Genomic DNA, 18064 nt, shown 5'->3' with positions numbered 1-18064 from the left:
GTCAATAAGCCCCATATTTCCTAATCTTTGATTTAATGCATATGCAAAAAAATGTTCACGAGCAGTGAAATCCAACATAAACATAGTATAAGACTAATCATTATAATGTTCAATCTGTTTATCTAGGATCACCATATAGTGGAGAAGAACCACAGGCTGAGACAAATCTTTGTACTTTCCCAAGCGTGTCATGCTCATTCACAAACAGGTCTCTATTTTTCTACAGGGAAGAAAAAAAAAAAAAAAAAGATACAGATATCTTTCTGAAACTCAGGACGGCATTTATTTTTTGCACTGTCGTTTCTGCTCTATGGCTGAATTCAGAGCCTGAAGGATCAGATGTTTGTTGTTCTGAATGTTGTAGCTGGTCAGTTCTACCAGCTTGTCAAACTCCTCCTCTGTATAGGTAAAGCTGTTTAAGCAGTATGGGGAAAAAACACTGGAAACATCCACGTTTCCCTGAGCCATCTCAGCAGCGCTGCGCTCCACACCTGAGAAATAAAGAAAGGTCATCAATGGGGTATAGATGTGGTCCCATATCCTGCTTTCCAGATGGGGTACAGCATTGCTCCTCACAACCCAGACATACGCATTGCTCTTCCATGGGAGCCACAGCAGGGGAGGGAGGGGACCATGCTAGGCCATGTCCTCCATCCCAACACAGCCAAAGGGCAGCCAGGTGGTGGGAGGACCATCTCTGTCCTATGGCTTACCAGGCTCTTTGTATTTTCTGAAGGTGTCATTCACCAGCGGGAAAAACACCACTGTCGGTGCCTCTGGGGTCTCTGGGTCTTCAAAGATGTAGCACTCCTTTAAATTTTTCTTTTCTTCTTCACTCAGATGGATTTTGGGAAATGGGATTCCCTGCTTTAGGAAGTACTTGGAGGCTTCCTCCAAAGGCTGCATTCAGACCAAACAAAAGAAAAGGTCAGAAATTCTGCCACCTCCATAACTTTTCCTAATGCACAACATGTCCATCAAAGGCCCTTCACAAAGATCCAGGAGCAGAGTTCGCTGTCAGTATTCCTTCTGGCCTTTGTCTCTTGCAGGAGATATTAAGTCCTAGTTATTAACAGAAAACAGTTCACAACCCAGTCTCCATCTTCCACTCCTGTTTGTTGTTCTACCTCCTTCTCTTCATTTATCTGCAAGATAACTCAGATGTTCATGGCTGTGGGCAAGGTTGGCCTAGCTGCTTAGGACACAGAAACATGCAACTTACTGAATGAGCAGAACTGACAAGAATCTGAAATGGTACAGTTTTTAAATAGATTCACAAAGGTACAAGCGTTTTGTTGACTTGGCAAGAAATACTGAAAAGACTAACTGCCTTAGATGCCTTAAGATGGTTGTGAATAATGATGTAGGCATTTGGGAGCAAACATGATCTTGATTGAAATGTTGATTTAATCTTGTGGGTGTCTAAGTCATTTCTGAAAATAGGATTTTTGTTCCTGAATCTAGTTAGCACATATGAATATTTTAGTCTTCAAGCAATTCTGTTTTATCCATATCTAGTAATATGAATTATAGACCAGGTTATTAGCTAGTATCTGAAGCAGTAAATATGGCATCAGAGGGCAAATCATAACATAAAAAAAAATCCAGTTACTATTCTAAAAACAACTGGACAAATTACTTCTAATTCAACTACATGTAGATATCTTTAGATGGATATCACAAGACAAAATGAGTTCATCAGTGGTGGTACTAGTTCCAGAGAAACATTCCATACAGATTGCAGCCTCGATAGCCATATCAAGATCCCAGGAGCACACAGGGTTAGGAAACAGCATTTACCTGGCAGAGTGTTAATTAAAAGATTTAGAAAATTGATACTACTTCTGTTTTCCTTAGGAGATTTGCCATGGTATACCAGCATCACCAAGAGCCCTAGGTATCTACAAAATGGGAGCTGTACACCAAGAATCCTTTTCTCCTAGAATCAGTTTCTTCTACATAAATTATGCTGACTCCTTAGGAGTTTAAAAGGGCTAAAAGGGCTAAAAGACAGCAGTCATTATCAAAGAAAATAAAGTGGTCATCGCACCGATGTCTGTGATCCAGAAGAATAGTTTAAGTGTAGGACAACATCCACTTTCCTCTCTGGCCTCATGAGTGGTGGGTAGCTGATATCGATATATCCCGCTGTGTCTGCCAGGCACATGAACTTTGCTGCTTCTGTCAGCTGGTTTGGGAAATTCTCTAGTACAGTATCTAAAAGGAAATATTTGTTATGATGAGTGATTTAATGAAGAAGTAATATATGTGTTGTTTGGTTAACAAGGGAGGAAAATATTCCTCTTGTCTCCCCATTACTTTTGTTTTCCAAGACCCTATCACACTATGGAAGCTCAGCCTTGATACAGAAAAGAAAGACCTGTCCAAGGTAAAAAGACAGAGCTCCTTCACTTCACATGCTTCTTTTCATTCCCATTAGCAGTAGTTGGCCTTCCCTGGAATCAAGGGACTTCTTGATGCTGATTAGAACACCAGCCATCTAAGCAGAAAAAAAATAATATTCATGGATGTTTACCTTTCCATATAGAGAAGCTTTTGCTCTGGAGGTATTCATTGTGCACCTGGAACCCCTTCAGGAAGTTGTAGAACTTTGAAACCATCACCCGCTCAGTCAGGACCTGCCGAATGATGCCCATGATGCCACATTCAGGGGTGACTAAGTAAGTCTCCAACTCATGGCTCCTGGCTGGTGGGGAAGGCTCATTTCCTTCTGAAGGGCAGAGGAAATGAAAAAGTTGTTGTTTTGATACAGTTCTTTGCAATACTTAAAATACCAAAAGGCATCTAGTATTACCTAGAGGAAAGAAGGTTCTAATAAGACGTAGCAAGATACAGTCAAATCAGTGTCAAAGCAGGAAGAAGAAAATCAATTTTCAGTAAAAGATATTCTGTGAAAAACAAAGTCAGAGCAGCAACAAACTTCCTAAAGCTGGAAATAAAGATCTACTGCTTGATAGAAGTCATAGGTGGGTTCCCTGTGTGAAGGTCAGGGTAGGCTGAGAATCTGGACCAGTTTCTTTCAAAATTAGTATATAAAGGCTTTGAAAAAAAAAATGCTGCCAGGAGACACTCAGAAAAGAACAGAGACAAAGAGCTGTGCTAAATGGCACCTCATGAGATTGGGAAAGAGGGCCAAGGACTTTCTATCACAAGCATTTATTGAGCTTGGGTTCTGCAACCATGGAGAAAGTGATGAAAAGCCCATAAACCAAACTTTCGAACCACATTTGAACACAGGAAGGAAAATCAACATCTCCAAAGAGAACACAGTTTTACAACAAGATCAAAGAAAATTGAAATGAAATTCCATGTAATAGATATATCCAAGTCTTCAACAACAACAACATATGAAAAGAACTATTTGCTCAAGGAGACAAAGAACACAGCACTGAGATGTTTGTTACAGCGTGTAGGTTCACTGAAAGGCTGCTGGCAAAGATGATTTGATAGAAAACTTCAGTAGTTTTATATTTGGTAGCAAATCATGACTTGCATAAATCCAGTCCAAGAGAGACTAAGGGATATAATGTTTCCATGAATGACTTCAGAGAGGAAACCTAATTAGATAACACTGGAAACATGACACCTCTGGGAAACAAAACAAAACAAAACACCACCAAAACCAAAATCAAAAAACAGCAGTGCAGTTTTGGCCTCAGTTTTAAGATTTTAAAAGCTTTCACAAAGATTTCACACTATATGCATCTGAATGTAACAGTCATTTAAATATTTGTAAGACAACAGGTAAAGTAGAAACCAAAACATAACCTACCAACATCAACAGTCCTGTGTTGGGTACACCTCAGTGAGTGCCGTTCTGTTGGGTCCGACGAATGCCAGGCATCCAGCAGGTTGTAGGAAAAGACATTGCTCCACAGGCCTGTGCAATGGTAGAGAACATGGAAACTGCTTTGGAAACGTTTTAATGGAAAAAAATCCCTTCTAAAAAAAATAACGTTTCAGCTTTGTAAGGCTTATCAGAAAGCCTCAGGATTTCCAAACTCTCACCAAAGCTGTACAAAGTTCTCTTGCGGCAACTCACATTCTGTCCTCAAAGAGGAACCTAAATATTCATTGTCACATGCAGCTGTTGCCGATACACTGCAAGCCAACATTTTCTGTCCTATCAGCAGCTGTCATCAGAGAGTAAAACCATGCTATTTCCCATAAAATTAGGGTTCAGTCTACAAAGTATGTCATATACAACCATACACTCAGTTAAAGGTTTGGAGGCTGCTCCTGAACAGCCACGATTCAACTGTTTAAAGCACAGTTTGGGATAGTTTGCAGGGTAGTCCTCTAAAACAAGGCATCTTTGCTGTCCCTTGTAAGATTTCTTGTCACAAGTTCTTTTGCGTGAGAATCCTCTCCTTCTCCTTGTTATTCTTATCCCAATAGTCCTTTTTCCACTTTTGCCCTCCCACTTAAAAGAACATCTAAAAATGTCTTCCCAGTATAGAAATCTCCAAAAGCCTCTTGGATCTTGAAAGGTGTTTCTTCCTCCACAGCTCTGCCACGGCCCTGAGAAGGACTCTGCCAGAGAAGACAGTGCTGAGCTTTGCCTTGAAAGCGTCTACCAGTGCAAGCTTTGCAAAAGCCATACATCACAAAGGATGCAATAATTTGAAATGGACAATACAATAATTATGCATTCCATAAATCAGTAACAGAAATACAATTCCCTTTTAAACCTGGCTTGTTTGTGGAGTGGGACAAGAGTCAAGGGTCTTCTGCTTCACAGGAAGTCTCCATAAGGATGTGACTTGCTTGAGAAACATTAGAAAAACATAATTAAGTCATCAGATAGGGGCTCCCTGGCTCTACACTTAGCTGGCAACCAGAGTTCATTTGCACATAATTACTGGCCAGTTTCCATCAACACAACCTCATCTCTCTGCTGGACAGAAACTTCTGTCCAGGCCTGTGAGAAGGCAACTCCTCTTGTTTCTCCTGTCTTCATTTGGTGCCTTCTCACTCCATAACTCTTCTGGCTTCCCAAGTTCCCAGAGTTACACACTGCTCATGCATTTTGTTATCTTCCAAACACTATTGTCGCCCCAGAACTTGGCTGTAATTACATGGCAATTTTTCCCTAACCTCTTGCACTGAATTTTCATGGTACCTGTATTTACTGAAGTAAGAACTATGAGGAGAGCTGGTATCTTTTACTAGGCTGACAGAGTTGAAAATAGCAGATAAGTTTGTATGCGCGCCAGCCTTTCTTCTGTATCCCCATAAGCTCATCCAATCTTTCCAGCGCTAGCTATTGCTCTTATAAAAACCCCTTACCTCTCCCTGCAAATGACACCTTGCTTTTATCCTGAAGGTATCATGCTGTAACTAGTAGTACAACCCAAGAGGGCATTACATATTGTATCACTAGATGGCAACATTGCTTTAACTCTCCACTCGTTATTTCTAAAGATACACCTATTGGCTGGGGGGTCAGCAGCCTAACTCCCGTGCTGAGGGTGAGAACAGAGCTCAGCCAGACTGGATGTGCTGGGTGTACTTGCTACCTGGCCACCGCGGGTATGAACATGCTACACCACCGTCGTTGTGCAACTGCAACGGAGGCACGATGTTCTCGGAAGGGTCGGTAGTCCCACCCAGCTCTGTGATCTACCTCCTATCTCTCGCAGTGAGCATAGAGTGCTTAATGGAAGAATAAAAAAAAAAAAAAAAATGGAAAGAATAAAGGGTTCTCTTCTCCAGAGCACTCTCCAGCATCTCCAGGTTCTGGATTTGGTACTTCTAGTGCTGGTGGCTGCATCTGAACTACTGTGTTTCCGAGCCACTAGAGGGACTACCTTCCATGAATTTCTCCTCCCCTTTTCAGACCTATCTATACTCTTGGATCCTGTGTTACCTTCTAAGTCTTTTCTCTCAGTCACGTCTTTTCTTAACCCATGTCACCACTAAGAGCTCTAAGCATAGCCATTAAAGCTCTGAGATTTAGGATCTGTGTGGTTAAGCATAATCTTCTGTTCCTCATGCCCAGCTATTCTTTTGTGATCATGCCAGTATGACTCTGGACTCCTCCTGCATCATACATTGGGGCGTACAACTTCCCTGCACATCAAATAAGGAAAACCACATGGTGTTGCTGGTGATGTGGATTTTTCAGTTCCTAAGTAAACCCTTTCTTAGTGGCATCTTTGGTTTCCTGTTGTGCGTCACGCTTCTTTACATGTAACATATCTGTTGTTCAGGGTGTAAGAGCAGATGGACTTTTCTGCAGACAGCTTCGCCCCAGAGAACCAGTGTACAAAATGATGTGGTAGATGGTTCTACCATTACGCAAAATTAAAACAAGAATTGCATAAAAACTGCAAAGCTGTCTTTGATGCATTACTGGGAACTACCCACTTTACTGAAATAAGGATGACGAAACTCATTAATTTAATCATGCTAGTAAAATTAGAAAGGATTTAGAATAGAATTAAACTTGTAAAAATATCAGTAACAGTTCAGAAAACTACTCAAAATTGCCATGTTTTATAACAAACTCAGTAACAACATTGCTTTATGTTATAAAATCACGACATTCATAGACAAATTTGGTTTTAAGATTCCACTTTCAAAATACAAGTATTTTCCATGTGGAATTCTGCCGCTGATGGGTTCAAAACAAACCTAATCCCTTTAAGCAGCCCTGAAACTTTAGGCATGACAGTTACCATTCAAGACAAAAGCAACAGTGAATAGTGTTATTTGAAATCTCCTCTAAGTATCTTTTAGCTCATCTCCAGTGTCTCAGGAATTCAGGCAGAGGTGAGAACAACGTGTTGTATACTCTGCTTCTGTCCTCCATGTAGGACACTGGTTGCAATATGCAGGGTCTGCATTATATTTTTTTTTAAAGTACATTTTTATGCAATTCAAATTTTAGCAATAGAGCATATCACCTTTCATGAAACAGATGCGGGATTCAGGAAGCTTCTTCATCAGGCGACCCATGAAGAACTCACTGCCAAAATCCTCTGCACGAATGAAGGCGCCGTATTTTAAGAACCCGACCTCATAAGGGGTGAACTCCACCCATTCTGCAGAGGCACAAAATGAACTTTTAAAGGTTAATCCTATTCTTACCTCCCTGCAGGAAGGGCTCTGAAGTGACAAGGAACAGCTGAAGGACAAAACCTATCAGCCAGGTGATCACACACTGGCTTTCCTCAGGGTAAGGAGTTCTCATTCAGCTGGTTTCAGCCACTCACTCAGTAACATATCCCAGACCTGGTCATTCAGAACTTTCCAATGAACCCCTCCAGATAGGATATAAGTGAAGTTTATACCAAAAGGGGGTCAGCCTTTAATTACCCTGTATGTGGAGCTAAGGCTTGTGAGTACCTTGGCTGTCCTTAAGCACCTCCCCCGGATTTCTCCTGCCCCATAGAAGATGGGTTCCTCACAGACCCTAGGCACAAAGTCTAGAAATGAAAGAGGAAGAGGAAGTTAAGGTGGAAAAGGAACTGTTTATGAATGCTATGGTTCAGCAGTGCAAGGGATTGCAGAACGTGAAGGAACTGATAATGCAGATCATTTGAATACCAACTGAGTCCAGATACAGCTCAGTTTAGCCATCACCTTTGAACTCAGAAAGGCTGTAGTCTTCCTTGATGTTGAGGATCATGTAGATAGGTAGGGGATTCTGACCCTGACTCAATGCCTGTCGCTCATCTGAGAGTCTGTGGTTGTTTTTCTGTGAATTGACCAGAAACAGAGAAAGAGCAAAACCAAGGGACCTTCTTGGCATGGTATATGGGCTTGCAAGATTACAGCAAAATAAAAACCTTTTTCCGTCTTCATTTTCTAATTCTCTCCACTCGTTTTGCATTCAGACATTTTTTTAACCAAGGAGTGATCTAAACATTTACACATCCACATAAACTTATTAAATTACAGGTGAACTGTAGGACACTGTGATATAACGGCCTCTTGTTCTTCCCAGTAAATGCATCCACTTCACATGAATTATTTAAGTTCTCAGAGGGAGGAACGGAGCAAAAAAAACCAAGAGCAGGACTCTGCTGTTAGGTGCTCAGATACTCATACTGGGAGGAGGAGACAGGTTTTCTGCTCTACAGAATACCCCTGGGCTGTTAATTATATGCTGAGAAATACATGGGGATAAATCCCCTTTGTCAGTCAGCAGAAATCATCTGTGGGATAATGCTGGTATGAGCTCAGGCTAGCATCTGTCCCCGAAGCTTCACTTTCCGTACAACAGTATTCAGGAGGTGTTAAGGAAAACATAGACACACTACCCCATCACTCAATGCCTTTTCCAGCAGAAGCCCCCAGAAATCAACACTAGAGATCTGGTATCCCTCTTGCTTCCGCAGTTTTAGCTCCTTGTCATAATACTTCAAGCTCTCCAGTGAAAAGCAGCTTAACTTGCACTTGGTCATGTGTCTGCGGACTTCACCAATTGGTTTGGACAGATCCTTGTGTGACCAGTCAGCACTCTGATACAAATGTGACAAAGCCCTGGGGAAAAGAAAGGAAGTATGTTGTCATATGCTTGAGATGCTCTCACTTTTTAGACTTGGATTTAAGGACCACATCAAATGAACTAGCTGAGGTTCATTAAAAACATCTTTTGGGCTCAGTTTTTTATTGGAGAGAAAAGATTTGTTTGGTTTAGAGGACTCCCTCAAATCACTAGTGAAACCTGAGGACTTGCAAAAAGTCCCTCTGCATTATGTAGGTTTATGCCCAAGGCTGTGATTTGCACCAGGGCCACTCACTAGGAAAGATCCTAGAGATGAAACAAAGGGTCAAGGAAAATGTTATTTCTTGTAAGCAGCACCTAGGCCATACACTGGCTCAGGTGATGTGTTCTTAATGCAGCAATAAAAAAAGCTTGAGACTGAAGCAGTACACCTGTCTTTACCAAAACAAAGAGAATAAATCTCTCACACAGCAGATTATGGAGGTGACAAATGATGTATTTGCTCAGGATCTCCTTACCATGTCGAACCAGATGACCCAGTGATGTATGAAACAGCATCTAAGAGACCCAGCTTCTGAAGACCCAGCAGGTTGCCTAACAAAGATGTCAGCGCCCGGGTGCCACCTCCTGTTGTCATGACTGCTACAACTGGTACCTGTTTCAACATCAGCAAGCAGGAACTTAGTTTAACTGTACATGTGATTAGAGCTGAGTAAATTGCAGCATTTCTGTCCCACGCGAAATTCCAACATTTCACCATTTCCCTAAGCAGGGGAGAAAAAGATTAAAACCTGGTATTTTGCACAGAAAAAAAAAAAAATAATAACCCACATATTTTTTTTAAAATTTGGTAATTAGTTAATTTTTACTTTTAAAATCAAAATTAAACAATTTTTATTCTAAATTTTTACATGCTGGCTTACCAAAACAGCTCAAAACTTGTTGTTTCAAAGCATTTCAATGTTAGACTGCATTTTCCTCAGCAGAACATCATCTCATGAGAGCTCTATTGTGAGAACAAGCAAAACTCATCCTCTCTTGTAAGTATAATGACTAGATTACTTTTCCTATAAAGTACCTAGAGTATATAATTGCAGTGATGAACCACAAAGCCTAATCGCATGGAAATCTAAATTGTGTTACAGGAAGACAAGTTACAGGTCTATAATTCACAGATGAAAAATAAATAAGACAAGGAAAAAATGCCCATTTATGGCATTCTGTTTTCTGAGCAAATGTGTAGCGATTGGGTTTGATACTGCCCATGCGCTCTCGTTGTTTCAGCTAAATATTTCTGGATGCTTTACAAGGGGCACGGGGATACATTAGAGCTGGGTAAGGAACAATACGGGAATGGCTACAAGTATAACACATTCCTGTTACACAGCATGATCCAGTCTCTGTGATGCCCCCCATACCTCATGGTCTTGAAGGTCTTGCTCTAAATGAAGTGCTTTTTTCAGAGCAGAAGCCACAAACTTCCTCCGTTTCTGTAGGAAATTTTTCTCCTCCGTACACAGATCAAACTCCAAGCGAACATCTAAGTTTCTTGACCTCAAACAAAGCCCAGGGTTGATTAGGATGTGCATGATCACTTACAATTGATGTCTGGACCCATGCTTACAAGTCACAAATTCTACTATTAAGCTTAGAAAAACTGCTATTGCAGCCCCACAAAAGCACATCACAGATGGTATAAGCAAGGTAGAGAAAAGCTTACTGAAAAAAAAAAAAAAAAATAAATCCAAACCCCAAACCAAAATAACCAAATCACAAAAACAAACTCCAAACCAAAAAACCCCCAGAAATATTGTTTATTGCTACACTGCTTTTCAAGAAGTGTCTAAAATAACATGCAATCCATATACAGATAACATGAACAGTGGAATATTTAGGATTTGTTGCCTGAAGACCTCCAGATTTTATAAATATAAACACTCTGGATTCTTTACAAGTAAGGAAAGTGAGGTATAAACACATATTTTTCTAAACTCATAGCTCCATGGATTTTGCAGCCAGAAAAGGTTATTCTCCCCATCCAAAATGAACTCCTGCATAGCAGCATAACAGGAAATTTCACCCAGCACAGTTACCCATGTCCAAAAAGTGAATATTATTAACTAACATGGGGTAAATAGGGGTAAATATAATCATTGACTCAATACTTTCTCCCTTAGTTACAGAATAAGGTAAGAAGGCAAAAAAGTTGGGCAGCATCTCTTTTTCACATCCACAAAACCCAAAACCCAAATTTCTTACCAGTCACTTGACTTCACATTTAAATTGATTGTTTCATCCTAGAAAAAAAACCCCACAATATAAGCACTGGAGATGATTTTATATCCTTTCCTTTAAGTCAGCTTTGAAGCCCTTCATTTTTTCTAAGAACCATACTGAAGCCACAAAGCCATAACTATCAGAAAATCTATTCCATTTTAAAAACTTCTCCAAGTCCATTTTATTTTTAGTTTTAGTTTTATAATAAAGATACAAAGAGCAGTATACAGTAAAAACCAGCACCACTTCTGCCATCATGCCCCACCTTGCCTCATCATTTGCATTTGTTCTGTGTTAGTCCCCCAGCTGTCAGAAAATCCCCAGTCACAGAAATCCCTCTGTCAAACGTTTGGCTGTGGGGTTTGGTTCTAATCAATTTATATGAAAATGTAGAGGTCCATAACTCTCTGTTAGGAATGCGAGGGCACTAGGTAAACCCCTAGTTCAGACTGATATAATTAACTCTTGCTCACTGATCCGTGGTCCATAGCTTCACATTTATTCTAAAAAGTTGGTATCAATCACCTTTGCTACTGTTACTTTCTCCTTAAAGGGAAGTGAATCCAGGGGAATGGTGAGGGACATATGGCAATCTTTTTTCTCTTCACCTGAAGTACACTGGAAAATAAACGATAATGTAGAAAAATATGTAATGTATATACCACAAAAAGCACTGTAACTAACTTTTTTTTTTTTAAAATGGGGTCACTGTCCCACAGTTTCTAAGTTGGCATCTAGTATTTGGGTGTCTTAGGAGGTACAGTGCTCTTCCAGAGCAGAAGATCACAAAAGATGGCTTTTAATTAAAAATACAAATTCTTTCCATTCCCCTCAGTCAAGTATGGAAAACTGCGAGTGTACTATGCTCACTCAAGCTAATCATAGAATCATCTAGGTTGGAAAAGACCTTGAAGATCATCCAGTCCAACATTAACTTAACATTGACAGTTCCCAACTACACCAGATCCCTCAGCACTGTGTCAACTCTACTCAAACCCCTCCAGGGATGGGGACTCCACCACCTCCCTGGGCAGCCCATTCCAACACACAACAACCCATTCTGTAAAGAAATGCTTCCTGATATCCAGTCTAAACCTTCCCTGGAGCAACTTGAGGCCATTAGCTCTTGTCCTATTGCTTGTTACTTGGTTAAAGAGACTCATCCCCAGCTCTCTGCACCCTCCTTTCAGGGAGCTGTAGAGGGCGATGAGGTCTCCCTTCAGCCTCCTCTTCTCCAGACTAAACCCCCCCAGTTCCCTCAGCCGCTCCCCGTACGACCTGTGCTCCAGACCCTGCACCAGCTCCGTTGCCCTTCCCTGGACACGCTCGAGTCATTCAATGCCCTTTTTGGAGTGAGGGGCCCAAAACTGAACACAGGAATCGAGGTGCGGCCCCACCAGTGCTGAGTATAGGGGTCAGATCCCTTCCCTGTCCCTGCTGGCCAATGATCACATACCAAAGAGAAATGAGGTTTCTTCTCTGCCAGACCCACACATAGCTCTGACAGGTTGTACTTGATGTAATGGAAGTTCAGAGGCTCCACTGGTTGCCAGGAGGAGCCCAGTGACAGGGTCTGGCTCTCTTCGTAGGATCCCTTCACTGAAAACAAGAAGTCTTTTTCTAAAAAAAAGTATGAGAAGTATACAGAGAAGTTAATGACTGTGATATTAGAAATAGAACATCAAATGGTCATTCAGAAGTTGTCATTATTATATACAAAACACTCAAAAATGCTTAAAAGCTCCCAGACTCTATTCATCCAACCAGGGAAGATTACAGGAAGAAGGAAAGAAAAAGGAAACAAAGACCTTATAAAAGAGCAGTAGCTGTTTTAAAAATTCAGATATACAGGCAAATCAGTCAAAATGTAAATCACTGAGATAGAAATATATTTTTATTTCTATTTTACAGCACCAATAAGATTCATTATCACTCTAATCATTCACTCTAATTTCAAAGTCCAGTTTTTATAGTTAGTTAGCACAGACACACTATAATTGTTGGATACTGTATATACTCCTAATCATCCAGTTTGTGTGCTCTAAAACTAGGAAAATTACCAGATAAGAAAATGACAAAAAAAAAAAAATATACATTTTCAGTTTACTATAAAATAAGAATTTTTCTTTCTAGTTTAAAGTCTAACCTGAAGGTTCTTTCTTCATCCGTCTATTGTCCACCAGGACTTCCAAACAGGAAATTTCACGAGACTAGCAGGGATGAACGATAAGACTTAAGTATACAAAACATGCTATGTCTGAGTCACTTCACTGCTACCTGGTACCTGGGTCCCTGGGGTCTGCAAAAATGTCCACTCTGTGTTAGGCTGATAAGAGAAAGACCTTGGCACTCTGAAGGTGTGCCAGGTTTCAGGTGAAAAGAAGAATGGCTGTGGTGCTGTGGGCCCTCTACAGGGCTGGGGTCGGGAAGTGAGAGGAAACAACAGGGGAGGGAATGGGAGTGTGCTGAGCCCTCCCGAGGGTGGACTGATGGCTTGACTCAATTACAGGGTTGTTCTTGCAGCCATGCTTTGGTGAAGTTGGACAGCCGAGTGCAACATCCTCTGAACTGAGTTAGGGGCAGTCAAGAAAGCAACTTCCACATCATTCTATGGAGGTGGGGAAACAGGATGGCTGTGAGGGGGTCTCAGGAGAAGTCCCCAGAGGGAATGACACAGAGGCAATGAAAGAGCACTTCAGGCTTTGTCAGGAGGCTTGCTATCAGCTGGGGGTGATGGACAGGTCTCTGGGTATCCCCAGTGACTGTGTTCACTCTTTCCTTATACATCCCCCCACAGGGAGTAGCACAACAAGATGACTGCCAGTGTCCAACCCCCCCCATCTCCCTCCCCTCCAGCCCTGCAGCAGTGAGGTGTTGGGGCACCTGCCAATTTCACCATTCCCATCACTAGCATGAAAAAAAACCATGGAAGAGAAATAGTTTAAAATTACCACTAATACACCGTTAGTGACAAGCTTTTCAGGAGGTACTGGACTGAAAGAGAGAGAAAAAAATGCAGTCAGAACTAATATGACCTAAATATGTCCTTAATTGAACACCAAGGAATAACAAATTTCTTAAAGTTTGCCTTGTCCAGCATTGTCTCAAATATGTCACTGATTTTTAGCTTTGGGAGATATCTGAAATGTAACTCATTTTTTTCTTTAATGATAATGGCAAACAGTAGTCGTAATAAGCACAGTGGCTACAGTTCTTATTATCCTCCTCCCTCTTCCAGCAAATAATGGGATAAATTGTATCCAGCGTGATTCTTGGTAGATAAGGAACACAGTGTTTTAGCCAATATGCAAATAACTTGATAAAGATCAGCTGTCACTGTGATGCTGAGCATTTTAAACTATATTATGCCAAATGCTAACGTGTTTGACTGCTTGGTTTTGTAAAGTACCATTCTTCAGTCCCTTATGGGTTTTACTCACATGCTCTCTGATGCAAACTCAACCTCCAGCATTTCTTGTGTCTGTAAAAGATTCATTCATTATAAGCATTTGAATTAATTTTATTTCTCACTAACGATGGTTGTCAATGATTATTCTGGCTCCTGAAACAGCTCTTAAAAATCAAATTTCCCTCCTGCTCTAGGGTATGCTCGGATGGGTGAAAACGATCAAGTTAAAGTGATTTTGATAAGTATTTTACCTCCTTCGTTAACCATCAGTACCCAGGCTGACTGCCTTTGTCCATTCAATGATAAGGCAGAGTAAAATGGTCACATAGGCAATCCCCAGTCCTAAACCTGTAATAATTGGTGGCTTAAAACTCTTTAAAGCTTTGGCTTTTTCTGGATAACATTATCAGAAGACTGAAACTGTTGGATAGCAGAGGGCATTCTCAATTCAAAAGGACACCTATAATATGGACAATACAGTGACCAGTTACCAGACAAATCAATACAGACTGCCTGCTGATATCCCCATAGAGCTGAATACCAATACATACCCTATAAGAAAAGTCAGTGAAACAGCATATCTACAAACATATCCAACTCAGACATTCAGATCCCATGTTGAAGTCATCACGTATGCATTCAGGCATTGTTACAGCAATGGGTTTTATCACCTCAGCATGGATCATTGTCGTATACTCAGGTATGCACAAAAGAATTACAGGGCAGAGTATCAGCTTTTAAGTGAGTCCTCCAACTTCTGTGCCAGACTGTGCCCAAACACACAAGTGCTGGTCCCATGAAAAGAAATTCTAACAGAGAAACTGTGCAATGGTGATGAAGTCTTTTATCTCCAATAAAACCTATTTGAGGAAGAATCAATAAAAAGGAAAAAAAAAGGGAACTCTGCTCTCAGAAAAACCCTGCTAAGAGTCTTGAGGGGCTAGCAAAAACCTTCAGGGGTATGTGCAAGGTAGGGAGGTAAAACTTGTCCACTTTGCTGAACAAGGTTTGGAAGGTAATTTACAGGATATATGAAGTGGCAAGCCAATAGGAAAGAAACCTCCCACCTGTAACTGCTTTACAAGCAGTAATTTAGGAGGTAATAACAAAAATATATTTCTTTCCTGTGGCCAAAGCAGTTTTATTCCTCACCTTCGGATTTAGCTGAAAAGTCAAGTGAACAGTTTCTCCGAGCTGGATTCTAGCAACATCAAAGAGGACAGTGAAGAGGAGGTCATCTTTAGTGATTGCATTTTCATCATAGACTTTCAGCTCAAGAATATTCTGTGAACAGACATACAGAATTAGGAACATCTCTATTTTGAGACCTTATGGATGCACAACATGACGTACTCAGCATGTTAAGGAAAGCAGAGAAAGGAAGGGGAGAAGTGAGAGAGCATGCACCACCTTTTCATCCACACAGAGCTGAAGAAAGATATTCTGAACCTAACATAGTTGGGTTTGTTGATGAATTTCCCCTGCAGAGTAATTTAAGTGACAAAGACTAGTAGAATCACTGAATATGTAGCTCCCACATTAAAAAAAACATGTCTGACCTCTAATTTGGTTTGAGGTCACCACTTTTCCCTGAATTTTAGGAAACCATCTTGCAGTCAGGGCTTTATTACTATTGGTGAAAAAACAAACAAACAAACAAACAAAACAAACAAACAAAACAAACAAACAAAAAAAAAAAAAAAAAAAAAAAAAAACCACCTCCTTGGATATAAGCAGTAATTAAAATGCATTAAGGAGGTGCCATATAACTCCTGCACAGTTGCATAATTATATCCAGTAAATTATTAAACAGATGACGTGAAGATAATTACCATAGAATCTACAGAAACTGATACATCTTTTTAAAATTGGTGACAAAATGCACAGAAAGCAGCAGAACAAAGGCCTATTTCCATCGGATTATATCCTACACCTCTCAACCTCCTGTTCCTTCCTCCCACTGCACAAATCTCTTCCTCTCCCTCCTCTGTCACCTGCCAGTTTGGGGTTAACAGCCCCGGCTGTGCCTGGTTGATAGGTGCACATAGGCTGGCTCAGGGGTGCCTCCCAGAGTGCTGAGAAAATTAACACTAACGGCTGTTTTCTCAGTGGGGAAATAATTCAGGCCTCTCTCCATATATTCAGCATCTCTTTTTCATGTAAATTACAGGGACCTTATCTCAGAGATTCTTACTTATCCATCAGATTTAACCAAAGTTTGCTAAGAGGTTCAATGCTTATTAAAGACACACAGCACATGGTCTCACAAACAAACACATGCTCAAAAAAGAGTGAGCACATGAGCTTCTTTGCCTTAAAAGTTCATAATGAATCACAGGAAGGTCCATAACTAAATCTGATAAGTGACTGAATATACAAATATACTGAAAGGAAGATGATCCAGAATCCTAGCATTCAATTTTGACATCTATCATTCCTTTAAGAGACCAGCAAGTGAGAGACAGCAAGCTGGAGTGAACCTGAGTTTGCAGTTTGCTGGCAGAAGACAGAAAAGCTGCCGCCCTTCAAGACCATAAACATAAATGCATCATCACACTGCTTCAGCCAGAAAAACAATTCTTTTGAGAACTGGCAGGGTCAGCGGTGGGTTCCTGCCAACCATTCTTACTAAGAGACACATACTGAGAAGAGGCAGAGAGAAGCAGCCACAGCAACTCGGTTTACAGGCCAGCCATAAATAGCCTGTAAAGGATTATGGAAAGTGATGGAGGGGATGTGCTTAAAAGCAATAGTTCGCAGTGTGTAGAGGGCAGGCTTACACTGAAGACCGGATCAGTTTTCCTGGCTGTGATACTGCAACAGACCATCCTTATTTAGCTAAAATGGCTGACTTATTTTATTAGTGATTGACTGATTTGAAGTCCCTCAGTTACTCCCAGCTAGCCAGGAGGGGCATGCACAGGCTGCTGGCAGGCTAAGGGAGATCTCTGTCTGCACCACTGGGATGCCGTGAGGGAAACAGCCAGGGCTCTCTGGGCATTTCACCATTTCTATCTAACAGCCAGGGCTCTCTGGGCATTTCACCATTTCTATCTGCTCCTGACAAAGGATATGAGGGCAGCATTGCTGGGAGCCAGGCACCGAGCAGGGCCAGCCCTTGGCAGGGCTGTGTGCCACAAGGTCCAGGCAGGGTGGCCATCCTGAGCTGGGGGAGCACTGCCCACAGCACCAGCCCAGGAAGCCCTTCCTAGCCAATTGTGCTTTGTCAGGTGCTCATCAAAACAGATGCATTTCAGTAAACACTCCCATTGCAGATGGGAACCAGTCTGACATAACCAAACAAGTTTTTCTCTTCCACAGTGACAGTGTATGATACAATTTTACTGAGCTCTGGCTCCCGTGATTTAGGAAGGTGAGTACGTCAATGATACACAAGACAGGCAAGGAGAAAATAACCAGAGCAGCAGACTTTGCCTCTGCTTGGAAAGTAATGAGCAGAGCAATTGCAGTGCATGCAGAGAAATCTGTGAGAGCCTTAACTTGGCCTGTTGAGCCCAGACAGCAGCAAGACAGCACTGACAGACGTGCTAGAATGCTTTAGTTGTCACCAATCTCCAGGACACACTGGGGAGCTCACACTGAAGCTACAGCAACCACCCCCATGCTGCTGTTACCAGACACTGAAAATTACTGCAGCTAATGCCATGTGTTTTGTCTCCTGCTGCAAACACTGCAAAGTAAATGTAAGGTCTTCCTAAATACTAATCCATGAAGGACTAGTTCAAGCAGCTTCCTGTAGCCAAGATATTTTTTTCAGCTGTAAAGTGTGGTATCAGTTTCGAAAGACCTGTCAGCCCCAAACCATCGCAAGGAGCAGGTGTTCTAGTGCAAGAATTGCAGATCAGTGCGCGCTTTTTCCCATGCTGCAGTGTTTGTCCCTT

General features: G+C 41.3%; 1 protein-coding gene across 1 annotated transcript in view; it reads right to left on the bottom strand.

The window, feature by feature from the left end:
* Positions 1 to 282: 282 nt before the first annotated feature.
* The window catches only part of LOC113480583 (cytosolic phospholipase A2 epsilon-like), a 34188-nt gene continuing 16406 nt past the window's right edge, over positions 283 to 18064 (bottom strand). The window contains exons 4-20 of the mRNA XM_026849462.1: positions 15315 to 15446; positions 14194 to 14234; positions 13705 to 13747; positions 12900 to 12963; positions 12210 to 12373; positions 11279 to 11371; positions 10736 to 10773; positions 9895 to 10030; positions 8995 to 9131; positions 8289 to 8511; positions 7609 to 7723; positions 6930 to 7067; positions 3794 to 3901; positions 2537 to 2731; positions 2051 to 2217; positions 714 to 900; positions 283 to 491 (exon numbers count right to left, since the gene is read on the bottom strand). Coding sequence (XP_026705263.1) covers positions 283 to 491; positions 714 to 900; positions 2051 to 2217; positions 2537 to 2731; positions 3794 to 3901; positions 6930 to 7067; positions 7609 to 7723; positions 8289 to 8511; positions 8995 to 9131; positions 9895 to 10030; positions 10736 to 10773; positions 11279 to 11371; positions 12210 to 12373; positions 12900 to 12963; positions 13705 to 13747; positions 14194 to 14234; positions 15315 to 15446 — 2190 coding nt within the window. The remainder of the gene's footprint in view (positions 492 to 713; positions 901 to 2050; positions 2218 to 2536; positions 2732 to 3793; positions 3902 to 6929; positions 7068 to 7608; positions 7724 to 8288; positions 8512 to 8994; positions 9132 to 9894; positions 10031 to 10735; positions 10774 to 11278; positions 11372 to 12209; positions 12374 to 12899; positions 12964 to 13704; positions 13748 to 14193; positions 14235 to 15314; positions 15447 to 18064) is intronic.

Source organism: Athene cunicularia (genome assembly GCF_003259725.1).
Source record: "Athene cunicularia isolate RWA chromosome 5 unlocalized genomic scaffold, athCun1 chr5_part1, whole genome shotgun sequence".
Classification (NCBI taxonomy): domain Eukaryota; kingdom Metazoa; phylum Chordata; class Aves; order Strigiformes; family Strigidae; genus Athene; species Athene cunicularia.
Note: the sequence above shows the minus strand (reverse complement) of the source record. Positions and strands in the feature narration are given on the sequence as shown.